The sequence below is a fragment of the Grus americana genome, chromosome 3 (assembly GCF_028858705.1).
Source record: "Grus americana isolate bGruAme1 chromosome 3, bGruAme1.mat, whole genome shotgun sequence".
NCBI classification, from domain to species: domain Eukaryota; kingdom Metazoa; phylum Chordata; class Aves; order Gruiformes; family Gruidae; genus Grus; species Grus americana.
The window spans coordinates 12,559,067-12,575,563 of NC_072854.1; the positions used below are offsets into that span (position 1 = coordinate 12,559,067).

The following is a 16,497-nucleotide window of genomic DNA, read 5'->3' on the forward strand; positions in this document are numbered from 1 at the left end:
TGTTGCACGTTCAGCAAATATTTAATTTAATAAAAGTATGGAGGCACCTTCAGAAAAAATACATTTAGGATAATTGGTGGAGAAGCCTGTATACGTGTATGTTTAGTAACTTTGTTCATTCTTAGTATGATGTGAGTGATTATACATGTATAAAGTGTGTGCCACTTCAGGATCTGTAAGGAAAATATGAACCGTATTTGATCATTTTTTCATTTGGAGTTTCTCTTACAAGTACCTTTTCTATAATTAAGGTAGTTGAATTGTTAGAAATCACATGATTGAGATCAGTCATTGTGTTTACCTCAAGCTTTTACTGAAGTTGGCTCCAATATCAGTTCAGTGAAGCCAGAACTTCACCCCATGTTACTGTTTTTTAAAACTGTCAAAGAAAAAAAGATGGGCTTATTTAAAGGAAAATATGTAATGGAAGGAATCAAATGGAAATACTAAAATTTGTGGAGAAGAAATACTGTTTAAATGATGCATACTTTATTTTTAGTTCTCTGCCTACGAGTTCCCATATTCGAATCCTCCGAATGCAAGATCCTGAAAGAGGCCAAAGAACATTGAATTTCCAAAAGAGGAATGACAGAGAGGAAGATCAATAAGTATTTCTGTGTATGAATATGGCATACTATTGAGGATAAATGCATCATGATTTGTGTAAAGTTATTACTTTCTGATGCTGGATAAGAGGATCTTTTGTTAAATACTCTTAGGAAAAGAAGAGGTTCCTGGTTTTTTGTTTGTTTCTTTTTTGTGGGTTGTTTTTGTTTTTTGGGGGTTTTTTTTAAAGAATTACTGTATGTGTATGGACCAGGAATATGATGGGAAAATCCTGAATGTTCAGTTGATATTTTTAACTACCAACTAGTAGAATTTTTTATCAGTTCTGTTTTTTCTTCTGGAAAAGATGAAATATATTTTGTATAACTATGGAGTAATATTTTAATAAACAGTGAGAACTGATACTTGTGGTAATGTTTTAGTGTTTCTACACACTTAAAATTAGCATTAAGTTGAAAATGTTGGTTTCTTCCTAGCCCTGCTTTATTTCTTAAATGTGTGCTGATTAATACATGCAGTAAAACATATATTTCCTTTTTTTCCAGTGGAACCACAGCAGCTGAACATGAGAAACTATTAGTACTTCTAGTGTATACTTTCATAATTAGAGAAGTGAAGAATTTATTTGCAGTATATCCTCTGGGCAGAAAAAAAGTGCTTTTATTTCTTCCTAAAGAGTTTAAAGGGAATAGAGTTTCTTTTTAACTCTTTTTTTGAAAGAGTTTCTTTGGAGATGAGCTTACAAAACCTAGCAAATTGTGACTCTATAAACTTAGATTCTTAATTCCAATAAACAGTTCTTGCACAGTCTGAATTTGCAGGTATAGACCAAGTCTGCAGATATAAATTATAACAAACTAAAGTGACAGAAGTTCTTCTAGTATAGAGGAATGAAGTGGCATAAGAATTTTCAGAAATAATACAGTAACTTTTCTTACAGCATCACAAGCCTGTGTTTTGTTGGGTGGGTGGGGGGTGTCCCTTCCCGTGGGACTATAGTAGAGCAGTTAAAATAAATTTGCTTTGTTTAAATAATACAAGCATTTTTGGGGGAATAAGAAGGAGAAAGAAGAACCAGATTTTTCAAACTGCCCCAAATTAACTTTTTTTGTCTTCTGTTCTCCTTTCTCCAGGAACTTGAAATTGTTGGGAGCTCTTCAAAAACAATCACTGTTTAGAGTTCAGCCATTAGACATACTTTTTTCTTTTTTTTTCTTTTTCTTTTTTTAACGTTATGGGGATACAAAAGCCATTGAGACTATTCAAAGAACAGTTCTGCAGTTTCTACAGTTATTTACCAAACAGCAGTTCCTCAATAAAACCTCATTGCAGTGTAAGTTTCAGCTTCACTTTGTAGCCGTATTTGTTTTTAGCCTCTGCGCAGTATTTTGTGTTCTTTAATGTTGTTTACTTTTTACAGAAGCATGTATTAAACTTGTAGGTATCTCTAAAATATGGAAGCTAGAGAAGAATTGAAGGAAATACCCTGAGAAAGCTGGCTGCAGTTCTAGTGCACTCTAACTGTAGAAGTTAAGTCCAGTGATCTTTTAAAGGCTTCAGATGTTTCCTTCTGAAAGCCCAGGGTAATGGGCCAACAGGCTCATGGCAGCCCTGAGGAGGTTACTGACAAAACAGGGCCAGGACTTTTGTTGAAATGCGTGGCAGAAGACAGACAGACAGCAGTCATAAATTGAAGTGGGGAGGTTCTGGCTAGATAAACCGAGGGGAGAGATTGTTCATGATGAAGACATGAGGCGTTTAAACATGTTGTCCTGACAGGCTGTAGAATCTTCATCCTTGGCTTTCGGGATCTGAATAGACTGCCGCACCTCCTTCAAGCAGGGAGTTGGACAAGAGACCTCTGGAGGTCCCTACCAAACTAAACAATTCCATAATCCTATGATATGATTTGATGGAATATATATTAAAGATACTTGTTTAGGATTATATGAAAATACTGGGGTGGGGAAGCCATACAAAGTGAATACTTGGAAAAACTTGTCTGGAACACAAGCCCAGTTTGTCCTGGGAGTCCTCAATACTATCAGATGATCATGAACCACATGTTCAGTTTGACTCAATTTTACTATGAAACTAGAATATGTTTCAGACCCTTCTACAATATGAAGTGATAGAATGGCATAGCATTATTTCCTCCTGATTTTCTTCAGCATCAAAAAAATAAAGCAAGAGTGTAGAGGCAGGAGAGAGAAAAGCATTTATCTTCATTAGTACTTTTATAATGAGTTGTGTAGAGAAAAGAACTTAAGGAAAATTACCACGTTCGTACTGAGCTAACACTTCAGCTTTCTTCTAAGTTTTCTGTAGGCTTACTTGAAATGTTGGAGCAGTTGGCAACAATTCTCATCTCTGGTTCAAATCAATATATTGTATTTATTCTAATCTACCACTGTACTTGATGAAAATGTGTGCCTGACTGTATTATAAGCAATTGTTTTCATGGTATAGGATTATTTCTGAATAAACAATTACTGAAGCACTTGCTTGATGCATTTATTTTTGCAGTGATTCTGAAGTCTCAAAACTATCTTATTCTTTGTACTTTAAATACGGAGTTTACTGTACCAGCTACCTAGAGAGAGATTTGCAGTGCTGATGTGACATTTGTGACTGTCTTTGAGTTGCTGGCCAGTTTTGGATGGCAATGTATTGCTTAATGCTGCATTAAAGGCAATGGAGCCTGTCCAGCTACATAAATTCGAGGTGCAGGGAAATGTAGAGTGAGGTGCTGCTTCCCTAATAACTATAGGTAAACCAGAGAGACAAAAATTCCCAGGAATTTTCAACATCCTCTCTACAACTAGTAATTTAAGCCTAAGTGGAAACAATGGGCATATCATTCTCAGAAGTATGCAACATTTTCAGGGTGCGTGTTTTATTTTTAAGTTGCAGCCAAATGTACAAAGTATACCCCTTTCTAGTTTGCTAAGAATATTACCAGTGTAGTCTAAGTAAAGTTCTGGTATTTAAAATGTAGTTGAAATTTCTGCCTTTTGCTACTTGTTTGGAATATGAAGAAACTTAAATATGAAAGGGTGGATGTGGTTGTGGCAGCAATTGATTCTGTGTTCACCCCACCATGTTTGTTAGCAAAATGCATAAAACTATTTTTTTCCCTCAATTTTAAGATGAGCTTCACTTCTTAAATTTGAAAATACAGAGAATGATTTGGTTTGTGTCATGTTTTATTGTCTGATTTTGAGCTATTAAGAGTACTGTCTCATTTCTGCATAAGGTAAAGAAGAAATATCAAAGAAATATCAAACATGCAATTGTAAGATGTTCTTTTTTTTCTTTTTTAATCCTGCGAGCAACTGATTGTTTAAAGCAACTGGGAAACGTGGTGTAGGAAATATTTTTATCTGCAGTTGCTGCAGTCTGCGAGTTCTTGATGCTTTCCCAGGGCTACGCAGAACTTGTACTTGCAACAAACTTGACTGATGCTCATTGAATTGAGGGGGAAGGTGGTTCTCTTCACTGTCCCTTCTCAATCATTACACTTTATGGTTAATTTAGCAGTAATAATTTTTGACAACATGTCTTTATATTAAACCCAGGGTAGTTTAGTGTCATATGGTAAGAGGGAAGACTCTTACTTAAGGAGGGAAAAACATGAAAAGACCAGGTTTAGGCCAAGCAAATGAAGTGTATTTGACTTCTAGCTAGCTTAAAAAGCTACGCAAGCACAGGGCTCGTAGGTGTACTGTTAAATCTTAGTGTTAGCATCTTAGAGGATAAACAGCTGCTCTGTTGGTAAATACAAGAACTACAACTTTTGGTTTCATATAATGCAGCTCTTCTAGTGAGTGAGTGCAAAGAAGTTTTCTTCATGCTTTCGTAATGAAATATCTGTTACCATACTACTGGAAAATATTATTCAAGAGACTGAACTTTTTTTTTTTCTATTACCGTGTTGAAGACACGAAATAAGAATTAGGGGAAAAGGTCAAATGTTATAAATTTATTTTGGGACATATATATTGCAACCTCTGTGGAAGCTTTTGAAAATTCAGGCAAAGATCAATACACTTCCAATAAAACCTTTAAACTTCCAATAAAACAATATTTTAAACATTATATATATATATTTATATATACTTTTAATTAAAGGGATCATTTTTAGCAGGATTTTCTTTTTTTTTTTTATACTGCATTCCTCTGACATAGCTCTTTCCAGATTGAAGGGATGCAAATGAGGTAAGAATTAAGGCAAACCTAAAAGGCATGCAAATGAAGTACATTTATATCCACTGACAATACAAGCACATGTGTGGATCAGACTTAAGAGCCGAGGAACTCTTCCCCTCTGTCTGTCCAGTTACTACTTTACAGCAGAATGGTGACATGATTTATAATAAACAGTTAACATTACCATGGGAATTCAGTGTCACTAACATTACTCGGTCTAGAAGACACAGAGCTAGCATCAGTAAAACATGAACAATAAATAATATAATTCACTGCAGCACAGGACTGCTGCACAGGCTTCAGAGGAATAGGGTTGTTATGAAATGACATTGCACACATCACGTTGTGGCAGTTTATTTTTATAATATATACTTTTAAAATTCTTTAGCAAATGACATTCTCATGCACACAAGTGTTTCAAACACAAGAAGCAAGTCCATTTATAGGTAGTCCAAGCAAATTTTTGTGTGTGTGGAAATAGCTGCAAACTGAATGGAACATTAAACTTCTGTGCAGTCTATGACGCATTGTACACAAGCTCATTTTTGAATGTCACACTGGAGGAGTAATACAATGGAAGGATCACTCTTTGCAGCTTCTTTGAATTCATCCAGTGTGATCTGGTCGTCTTTGTTCTTATCCATCTTACTGAAGATCTTGTCTACCCGTTGCTCAGGCGTCAGACCATCCTCATTCATTTTCATCATTATCACAGTGCCCACCATTTTGTAGATTGCCTTTGGAAAGAAACCAAATAAAAAATTCAACAAATGAATTAACCTGATTTTTTGATGTGATCAATTTCTGGAAAGATATTCTAACAATAAAGTGATTTTTTTCTTTTTTTTCTTAGAATCAGATGTCCGTACACCTAAGGAAGAATGTGGTTTGCTTTCTTCAGATGTAGACTTATTTTGGTGGTTGCATTTTGCATCCTGCAATGAATTTCTTTGGCTTTCTGTTTCACAGTGCAAAACTGTCGTAACCCATTCTCTGGATCAACTGTTTGTATGGCTTTTAGTCGCTCCATTGAAATATTTCACAGAAATTCTGAATAGTCAGTTTTAGAAGTCATCACATTTTAATAGCGTTCTATGTGTACATGGGAGCAAAATCTGGTATTAGCTACCGTGGCGAGTAGCCAGATGACCAGGGTGATAAACTTTATCCTTCCTGTTATATGCTGTGGTCATCTTAAAGCCCATCTGTGAGAGCTCACTTAAAATAGAGTGGTGTTATCCCTGTAAATGTCTGTAATCATCTAAAGTTGATCTCCAGTAAGGTTTCAGATACCTGAGCTACAAACCAGTAATTTCATGGGTGTCAAGTGATTTTGAGATGGGCTTTGTAAATCCTTTGCTGTGCTGTTCTTATGGTTAATTTGTTCATCAGAAAAAAAAATAAATTACCTCTTTATATTTAAAAGCTTATATGCACATATGTACTTTCTGTAATTCCCTAAGATTACTTCTATTAAAATGTGAGTGTGCTCGCACCACTTAGGCATGAGTCAGTATAGGATGAATATGTGTATGTAATGTACGCTTTTGTTTTGGGTTTGCGTGGCAAGGGTTTGACAGTGGGGTGGCCAGAGAGATGGCTTCTGTGAGAAGCTGCTAGAAGCTTCCCCCATATCCAACAGAGCCAATGCCAGCCGGCTCCAAGATGGACCCGCCACTGACCAAGGCTGAGCCCATCAGCGATGGTGGTAGCGCCTCTGGGCTAAGAGAGTTAAGAAGGGGAAAAAAACCTGTGCAACAGCAACTGCAGCCCACAAGAGGAGCGAGAATATGTGAGAGGAACAGCTCTGCAGACACCCAGGTCAGTGCAGATGGAGGGGCAGGAGGTGCTCCAGGCACCAGAGCAGAGATCCCTCTGCAGCCCGTGGTGAAGGCCATGGTGAAGCAGGCTGTCCCCCTGCAGCCCATGGAGGAAGGATGAGGGGGTGTAGAGATTCCACCTACAGCCTGTGGAGGACCCCACACTGCAGCAGATGGATGCACCCGAAGGAGGCTGTGACCCCATGGGAAGCCCGTGCTGGAGCAAGCTCCTGGCAGGACCTGTGGACCCATGGAGGGAGGAGCCCACGCCGGAGCAGTCTGGTCCCAAAGGTCTGCACCCCGTGGAAGGGACCCACGCTGAAGCAGTTCATGAAGAACTGCAGCCCATGGGAAGGACCCACGTTAGAGAAGTCCATGGAGGACTGTCTCCCATGGGAGGGACCCCATGCTGGAGCAGGGGCAGAGTGTGAGGAGTCCTCCCCCTGAGGAGGAAGGAGCAGCAGAGACACCGTGTGATGAACTGACCACAACCCCCATTCCCTGTCCCCCTGTGCCGCTGTGGGGGAGGAGGTGGAGAAATGGGGAGTAAAGTTGAGCCCAGGAAGAAGGGAGGGGTGGGGGGAAGTGTCTTAAGACTTGGCTTTATTTCTCATTATCCTACCCTGATTTTATTGGTAATAAATTAATTTTTTTTTTCTAAGTTGAGTCTGTTTTGCCCATGTCGGTAATCACTCAGTGATCTCTCCCTGTCCTTATTTAGACCCAGGAGCCTTTCGTTATATTTTCTCTCCCGTGTGCAGCTGCGGAGGGCAGTGATAGAGCGGCTTTGGTGGGCACCTGGACCTCCAGACAGGGTCAACCCACCACAGTTTTTAATGATACAGTACAGCTTCTTGTGTGCTTAAAATCTAAAGGGTATGTGAGCAAGTAATCAAATTTTATTCATGTTCAGACATATTATTTTTGAGTGTCATATTGATCTCACCTCTATAATTTCCAGCATTTCCACTCTTGTAATTTTACCATCACCATCCAGGTCGTACATGTTGAAGGCCCAGTTCAGCTTTTGCTCAAAACTGCCTCGTGAGGTGATGGACAGAGCACAAATGAACTCTCTGAAGTCGATGGTCCCATCTCCGTTTTTATCAAAGGTTCGGAAGGCGTGCTGGGCAAACTTTGAAGCATCTCCATATGGAAAGAACTGCAAAATAAAATAATAAACAGAACCGTGGGCAACGCAAGGGAGCAAGCTACGTATCTGCCTGCAAAATACTGAAGCGAGGCATTTATGAAGAGTGGGCTTTGTGTGAAACTGCAGACATGCGATGTAAGCTTCCATAACAGCTACAGCGTAATGATTATTAAAAACTTATTATTTATTTCTACAACAATCTCTTAGATTACTGCAAACTATATTACAAATACATTTAATGCTAATTTAAAGCTAAATTAACTAGATGAACCTTAAAATAAAGTCAGGTGCAAATGGGAGATTGTATGTAATATTCTCTGACTATGAAATACAGCAGCCAAGGTGCATTTTAACAGTATTTTTTCTGCCTGAGAGTAACCAGCCCTTGACATGTTGTAACCAAGTAGATGTGTGGGCTTGTTATATAACGTTATTTAAAAAAATAAAATCCACACATAGCATAAACCAACAGGAACATGTGCCATCTTCTGCCAACCAACCTAATACAAGTACATAAGATGAGAACTGAGATTCAGTTAAACTATACAGAGCAATGCTTTTCATGTTTAATGTCCATTATCAGTAAACACTGCAATGGACTGTAGCTTAACAAAATAGTTTAAAGGACCGTAATGTAGGTTTTCAGCTGATATTTTTTCCTTTGGGAAATGTGTGATTTAAGACGTGTGAGACAGTAGTTGTTCCTTGTGTGGCCCAGACTCAAGAAAACATGCCTCTTAAGAAAGGGAGTTTTAAACCAGTGCTGAAGTCCCATTGCAGTGCAGGGACTGCACACAAATAAGGTTCGTTTCTGTATTCCCAGCACAATTTCATGGAGGTTTTCACGCTCTTAAAATATAAATGTGCATTCCTCCCATTCTGAGAGCCATCTCATTTTGTGCTTTTTAAAATTCTAATTCTTAATAAGTATTGCACTTAATAACGTGCGTTTGAAGGAAAGACTTCAGTGGCAGCCGAGGAACTGGATCTGTGTTTTACAGTTTTCCATTTCCCCATCCAGAGCTTTCAGTGCAGGCTGATGGTTGCTGTGGTCAGCTGTGGAAGCTCTTGAACAATATACTCAAATTTCATGGAGGATCTTAGGGATCTCACAGCATATACCGAAATGGGCACTGCTAATTGTCTGACTAAAGACAGATGTAGAACATGGCAAGCCTTTGCTGCTTTTCCTTTGAGGAGGCCAAAGGACCATTTGGATAATGTGTCTTGCCCTAAAAAATGCAAAATTTAGTGCACAGCCCGCTGCTTGCAACAAATTTGTGGCCGTGCGGGTCACGTCAGGACCCGCTGCTGCATTGCCAAAGGGGTCCTAACCTGAAAGTTTCCTTTAAACTTACTGTTTTCTCTCATATCAACTTTTTGGACACAATTCTGGACAAGCTTTGCACTGCTGTAAGGTATGACTGTGTGTTGGGTTTGCGTGGCAAGGTTTTGGTAGCGGGGGGGCTACAGGGGTGGCTTCTGTGAGAAGCTGCTAGAAGCTCCCCCTGTGTCTGATAGAGCCAATGCCAGCCGGCTCTAAGACGGGCCCGCCGCTGGCCAAGGCCAAGCCCATCAGCGCCTCTGTGATAACATATTTAAGAAGAAGAAAAACACTTGGAGAGAGAGAGCTTTTGCAGCCGGAGAGAGGAGTGAGAAGATGTAAGAAACTCTGCAGACACCAAGGTCAGTGCAGATGGAGGGGGAGGAGGAGCTCCAGGCGCCGGAGCAGAGATCCCCCTGCAGCCCGTGGTGAAGGCCATGGTGAAGCAGGCTGTCCCCCTGCAGCCCATGGAAGAAGGATGAGGGGGTGTAGAGATTCCACCTGCAGCCCGTGGAGGACCCCACGCCGGAGCAGGTGGAGGCACCTGAAGGAGGCTGTGGCCCGTGGGAAGCCCATGCTGGAGCAAGTTCCAGGCCGGACCGGTGGACCCGTGAAGAGGGGAGCCCACGCCAGGGCAGGTTTGCTGGCAGGACTTGTGACCCCGTGGGGGACCCCACGGTGGAGCAGTTTGCTCCTGAAGGTCTGCACCCCGTGAGAGGGACTCCATGCTGGAGCAGGGGAACGATGAGAGGAGTCCTCCCCCTGAGGAGGAAGAAGCAGCAGAAACACCGTGTCATGAACTGACCGTAACCCCCACTCCCCGTCCCCCTGTGCCGCTGAGGGGGGGCGGAGGTTGAAGCCGGGAGTGAAGTTGAGCCCGGGAAGATGGGAGGGGTGGGGGGAAGTGTTTTAAGAGTTGATTTTATTTTCTCATTCCTCTACTCTGTTTTGCCTAGTAATAAATTAGATTAATTCCCTCTCTAAGTTTGGTCTGTTTTGCTCGTGACGATAATTGGTGAGTGATCTCTCCCTGTCCTTATCTCGACCTACAAGCATTTCGTTATGCCTTTTCTCCCCTGTTTAGTGAATGAGGGGAGTGAGAGAGCGGCTCTGGTGGGCACCTGGCCCCCAGCCAGGGTCAACCCACCACAGACTGCTATACAATCTCTTCTCTGGCTCAGTGGTATTCTAATCACTGTAAAACCTTCCTGCAGTTTTGCCACCTCCATCCATTCAGAATATTGCCCGGTTGTGAATCACCCCCAAAGGGATGCAAATCACTGTATGAGCCCAGCGGAGATATCAAATATGCCCATCTCGCTTCCCAAGTATCTTTTCAGAAAGATATTTGAACACGGTGTGGAGGCATCGAGAGAGAGGGACGCTGTACCCACTCCAGGGGTATTTTGTCCGGGTTAACGTTGCTGTTAAAGTTGCTGTTTTCTCATTTGACTTGGTATGGGTCAGCATCCAGCTGCTGCTTCTACGCCCCTTCTCCACTAGCTGGAAGAGGCATTTGGCATCATCTCCTCCTGAAAAAGCAACTTGTGTGCCTGTACTCAACCCAGCCCCCGTTTCTGTTTTGATAATCCAAACTGATGGAGCTGTAAACACCTCAAGGTACTGTTGCAGCTCTTTTCTGTACTTTTTGGTTTTTGACCTTTAAAAACTTTTGGACGCTGTTGTGGTTTAACCCGGCCGGCAGCTAAACCAACCACACAGCCGCTCGCTCGCTCCCCTGCACCCAGTGGGATGGGGGAGAGAATCGGAAAGAAAAAACGGTAAAACTTGTGGGTTGAGATAAAGACAGTTTAATAGAACAGAAAAGGAAGATGATCATAATAGTAATAGTAATAATGGAATATACAAAACAAGTGATGCACAGCACAATTGCTCAGCACCTTAAGCCAATGCTCAGCTAGTTCCTGAGTCATGTCACCTCCCGGCCAACCTCCCAGTTACATAAGGAGCATGATGTCATACGGCATGGAATATCCCTTTGGCCAGCTGGGGTCAGCTGTCCTGGCTGTGTCCCCTCCCAGCTTCTTGGGCACCTTGTACCTTCTTGTTGGCAGGACAGTATGAGAAGCTGCAAAGTCCTTGACTGCTTGGCAACAACTAAAATATTAGTGTGTTATCAACATTATTCTGATCCTAAATCCAAAACACAGCACTGCACCAGCTGCTAGGAAGAAAATTAACTCCGTCCCTGCTGAAACCAGGACAGACGCCGGTATGGCAAGCGTGATTGGGCTCGTAAACACCTATAAAGATATATGGATTCTCTGATACAATTCAGGACTGCAGTGACTGCAGCTATCAGACCTTGCTGAATTGCACTTCCAGTGCAAACCGCAATCTTTTGTCAAATCAGCCGGAGCTCCCTCCACGGGAAGGCTTTTTGGGCTCACAATTCTAGGTTTGGCTGTGTCAGAACAAAGTTATGGGACTGTTATCCAAAACATGAACGTTATTTGCAGGTTATTGAAAATCCTGCTCATTGCTTTCCTTCTTTATGATCTACCTTTTCCCCAATTCTGTATCAAGTGCAGATGTTAACGCAGGTGATATTTCATTGTACGTGTGTGTGTGTGTATAGATAGATGTACACTTTCTGCAGGTCACTGGCAGGAAGTTACGAAGTGGCTTTTGTGCCCTATAGCTCTAGTGAGTCTCCACAGCCCCCCACCCTCTATGTCTTGGGACCTTGCTGGTTGTTCAAAGATGAAAAGACAATTAGAATAATCTCTCACATTTTAAATCTGTACTGATCACTGTCCTGTGACGTACAGGTTACAAAACAAAATACTTAAAAATTTTACAGTCTTCCAAGAGCTGATTATTGCTGAAGATGCAGCCTGATCAGTATCTCTGTGTCACTCCGCAGTGTCTCTAACAGAAAGCCAAGCAGCAAGAGGGAAATGGGATCGTCCTTTTCACTGTTCAGAGAACCAAAATACCTTCAGGTGCTATTCTCCTACGATCCAGACTGAGAAAAGGTACGAATGTACTCACTGGTGGAACCAAAGAACTCAAAAATGCAATGAAGATGCTCACCTACAAAAATGGCTACGAAGTGGCAGACCCAAAATCACTCAAGAGTCCAGGAACGAAGCGGGGGATTAGGAAGGGTCAGTGGCTGGAGATGTCAAAGACCACTTCTAAATTATTTTTGGGGAAACATGACATATCATTCAGTCTCCCATCAGAGGAGCATGAGCAAGCTGTGACTACCTCCTGTGCCAGTCACCATTAACCCCACAGAGCAGAGTGAAAAGCTTCCGTCTGATTTTTTCACCGCAGACAAGACAAAGAGTTTTTCTTTTCTGAGGTGAAGAAGGTGGTGGCACTGCTGAGAGCTAAGCCTTGGCATTTACAGCCTAGTAAGGTGAACAAATAGAATTGATGCCTTTTTTTTTTTTTTTTTTCATGTCTCTATTTGCCTCCCTCTAGGGAGCGAATGCAGTAAAAGGTCCTTTAGGGACTGAAGGCACTCTTCTCCAGTCTGTACCTGCTGATTTGTATTATTTTTAGCTCAGAACAACTAAAAAACATTGTCAAAACTTGTTTAAAAACCTACCTGAAGACTTCCATTGGCCTGTTTTGAAATGATTCATAAATAAGAAATGGAGTAAAAGAAAACCAAAACAATTACAGAGCAAAAGAAGCCAGCTCTGGTAAAACATTATTTGACTACTAAAATACAGCGAGGCCTTAGCAAGGTGTAAAGGCCTTTTTTTCCATAAAGGCACAGACTGTTAACTACTTTAAGACTAGTCTGAGCCAAGTACAATGGGAGACAGGGATGACCCCTTTTTGGCAAGGGGGATAGGAGGGTGGTTTAATCTGCCTCATATGGGACTCTGGCACGAGCTCAGTGAATGCCTCAAAAACAAGTAAAGAAGCACAACTGGGATTTTCAGTGGCTACAGCCACTGGGCAAGTCAGTGGCTTCTTCAGCCTCCCCTGCAAACCCTTGTCCAGGTGTCAATCTACATATGAAAGCAACTGAAAGGGAACGGAGTTTCCTTCTGCTGCAACGGTGCTACTGAAAAGTGCACTCTACGCATCAGCATTGTCTCCCGCTTCAGCCTTTTCATACCAAAACCAAGGCAAACTATACCTGCCTGGGCTTTTTACAGCACTCAGCTCCACCGGTGACCCAACACTGGTGATTCCTTCCTTTCTGCTTCTCTAGTCTCATCTCTTGCTTGGCCTGTGCATTTTCTGACCGGTTAGATCAACATGCTGGTGTGTGAAGAAGGCGTTATCTCTACAGACAACTACCGATTAAGAAAGGAAAAAAGGAAGAGGGAAAAAAAAATCCTTCTTATTCTGCTTCTAAATTTTGGAGAAGATTGTCTTACAGATTCTTAGCTCCCATAGGGTTTCTGGACACCTTTGTGGTGTGTGTGTGACTTTCAAAGGATCCTGGAATAAGAATATCTAGAGAAGAGCATCTACAAATTGTTCATAACTTAAGTCTTGCTGAAACTGATCAAATGCCTCGAAATATTTATCTGCTTGGCCGCAGGTGCTTTAGCATCTGTGAAACGATGCTGTTCACAGACAACTCTGTGACCAACTCCCTTCAGATCATCTTTGGGAGGGAGTTATTGAAAAAGCAGAAAGCATATGCTAAAGCATATGGCTAAAGCTTTAGCATATGGCTAAAACATAAAGAAAAAACCCAAATGAAAAGCAATACACTTCCCCAAATTGCCTAGTGATGGGGTGCTCCAAAAAAGAAGGGTCTCTCCTTCACTGGTAGGGTGGGGTAGAGCAAATCTATAGACTGGCCTGAGCGGTGCTTTGTTTTTCATGCAATGTTTTATCATGTTTGAGATTAATTTCTACTAAAAGGAAATTCTTCTATAAAATGGAGAAAACCAGAATTAGAATAGTGTACGGAAAGCTGAAGAGGCTGCCTACACATGCCCAGGTGACGACTCAGTCACTGATGTAAGGTCACAGCTTCCAGCACCGAGATGGGAGCTGGAGCGCAGGACGGGAGGCGGGCGAGCAGGAGGTGGCACAGGGCTTCTGTGTCCCACGCTTGGCGAAGGAGGACGAGTGGGGCGCAGCCAGCGCAAGGAGCAGCGTCAGCATTGCTGGGGGCCAGCACGTGGAAACAAGTCTAGCCGTTGGCTCCCACAGGAAAAACTTATACAATTGATGTTGTTACACTTTAGGAAGGAGTCACTTACCCTTTTTATCTACTTTGTTAGGAGTTTCTTTCCTCCCTTTAATAAGTTTGCCAAGCACTCAGTTCACCTTTGTAAGTGGAGAACATGAGCACCTTGAGAATCAGAAAGTTTTGCTGCTAGTAGAAGCTCAGACAGGTATGTTCTGTAGCAAACCTCTTAAATTTGAACCCAGAGGCTGATAGCTGCTGGTCAAGCCCCATCTTACAGAACCTTGCAAGTGAGGTCACTGCGATGATTGGGGAGCAGGTTCCTGCTCATAAGTTTTTCAAGAGATGAAGCTCTGCATTCCTGCCAGCAGTACAAATGCAGGAGTTGAGGAGCTAGGAAAAATTAGTACTTTTTAATTCTCTCCTTCAAAAAAAAATAATTGTAGCTTACTATAATGTACTGTACTATTGCACTTCATGTGTTAAGGCATGAGAAGGGGAAGAGATGCACAGGCTGCGCAGCACCTCTTTGCACTAAACTGAAAACTAATGTAACACGAGCGTAACCACGGCAGCACAAAACGACACAGCCAGTACATTTGTCCTTCTTCCGGAAGAGATTTGACTGCCCTGGGAATACACAGTTCAAGGGCAGGACAGATACCCTTTAACGTAGCTAATTTTCAAGACTTCCTGAGGATGTGTGGATTAAGAATGGAGAAGGCACAGTGTGCCCCTTTTATTCGTGCTATGTCTCACCTTTATTCTCTGGAGTAGCGCCAGTGAAATGAATGAAATGTTGTGAGCTGCCTCCATGCCCGGCGCTGGAGCAGAGAGGGCTGGCAGAGAGCATCCCGCCAAGGGCGGTGGGGACCCATGGGGCAGGGATCAGGGGGGCAGGACAAGGCCGAGCAGGATGGGGCTCTGAGCAGGAACGCGTGGGTGTGAGAACCACAGCATCGCCCTGGATCGGTGCCGTGCATCACTCTTTGGTCAATGGGGAGAGGCTTCTCCAAAGAGCCACCTGAAGTGGTCAAATTAGGTGTCAGAGACTTCTCCCTTGACCGGCTGTAGGGGGAGCAGAGGGATCAAGCTGAAATTATGTTTTTTATTGCAAACTAAGTCTTCACAGTCTTAAGCAGGGAGACTTCTAGTCCTTGTAATTCTCAGACTATCTTCTACATACTTTTGGCTGAACAAGTGTTTTCAGTGCTTGCCTACCAAACAGGCTTTCCAAAAGCACAGCAGGGGGATGATGCAACCCCCCTTCCCTGCTGAAAGGTCTCAGCTTGGACACGGAAACCCCAGGCTCACTTCCCTCCCCTATCTGAGACAAACCCAACGGGCAGCTCAGGAGAAAGCACTGGCTATAGCACAGTACGCAGCAGGGAACTATGAGTTCCGATACTGGGAACAGCTTGTGTGAACTAATATTAAAGGGATCAGAAAGAAAGCAAACTTTCTTTTTTTAAACAAATTAGTGGTCGAGGAACTGCTTTAGGAGTAAACAGATTTGGATTCTAGTATTTCCCCCACTAACTATATTTAAAAATCTACTTTAACTCAGGTAATTTTCACAATTCTCTTTTCACTTTGTCTGCATCTTAACCGCTGTGGTGCTAAGCAGAATGTATATTATTAGCAGTATGGGTCAATGCAAACGGTCCAATTACTTCAATGGGTTTTGAATTGGGCCTATGGTCATGCCAAATCTGAAAGCATTTCCTTACCACATTCTAGTTCTGTCACAGGTTTTCCCTGAGTTACTATTCATTGGATGATACCTTTAATGAACTGAAACACATCCAAATGTTGTTATTCGAGTCCAGACCCCCAAGGGCCTTTAGGCAACCAAGGGAAAACCCACAAAGGGACACAGGCAACGAAGGGCATTGAGCAATCGCCTCCACAGCCAGGTCTTCCATCACTCTAAGGTGTCCAAATGTTTTGATTGCGGATTTCCAAGGGACACAGGCAATGAACGAGCACCCAAGAATTTGGCTCCACAGAAACACAAGTAATTTCAGCAGCTATGCATGCTTCCATTAACAATTTAATCAAACGTTAAGGGATTTGGATCCCAGAGATACAGCTGTTCCTGTCCTGTTCCCAGCTCTCAGCCACGGAGTAGCAGCACATCAGCACAGAAATGCACATCACATGCCTTTGAAATGTCTGGGGCTGTCTGTTCGTATGCGTCGAAAATGAAGTGAGGGTTACAACGATTTAATTTCATTACTGAAATTCCAGCGGGTGGAATTGGATGATGTTTTGCACTGTGCTAGAGGTG

At 42.3% G+C, this 16,497-nt stretch overlaps 2 protein-coding genes across 5 annotated transcripts in view; one reads left to right on the plus strand and one right to left on the minus strand.

Annotated features, from left to right (window-relative positions):
• The window catches only part of SMC6 (structural maintenance of chromosomes 6), a 41,220-nt gene extending 38,155 nt beyond the window's left edge, over positions 1-3,065 (plus strand). For both annotated transcript variants that reach the window (XM_054819099.1, XM_054819100.1), the window contains exon 28: positions 500-3,065. In XM_054819099.1, the coding sequence (XP_054675074.1) occupies positions 500-608 (109 nt within the window). In that variant the 3' untranslated portion in view covers positions 609-3,065. The remainder of the gene's footprint in view (positions 1-499) is intronic.
• Positions 3,066-4,716: 1,651 nt separating this feature from the next.
• The window catches only part of VSNL1 (visinin like 1), a 95,098-nt gene continuing 83,317 nt past the window's right edge, over positions 4,717-16,497 (minus strand). For all 3 annotated transcript variants that reach the window (XM_054819105.1, XM_054819104.1, XM_054819106.1), the window contains 2 exons: positions 7,543-7,758; positions 4,717-5,513 (listed from right to left, as the gene is read on the minus strand). In XM_054819105.1, the coding sequence (XP_054675080.1) occupies positions 5,316-5,513; positions 7,543-7,758 (414 nt within the window). In that variant the 3' untranslated portion in view covers positions 4,717-5,315. The remainder of the gene's footprint in view (positions 5,514-7,542; positions 7,759-16,497) is intronic.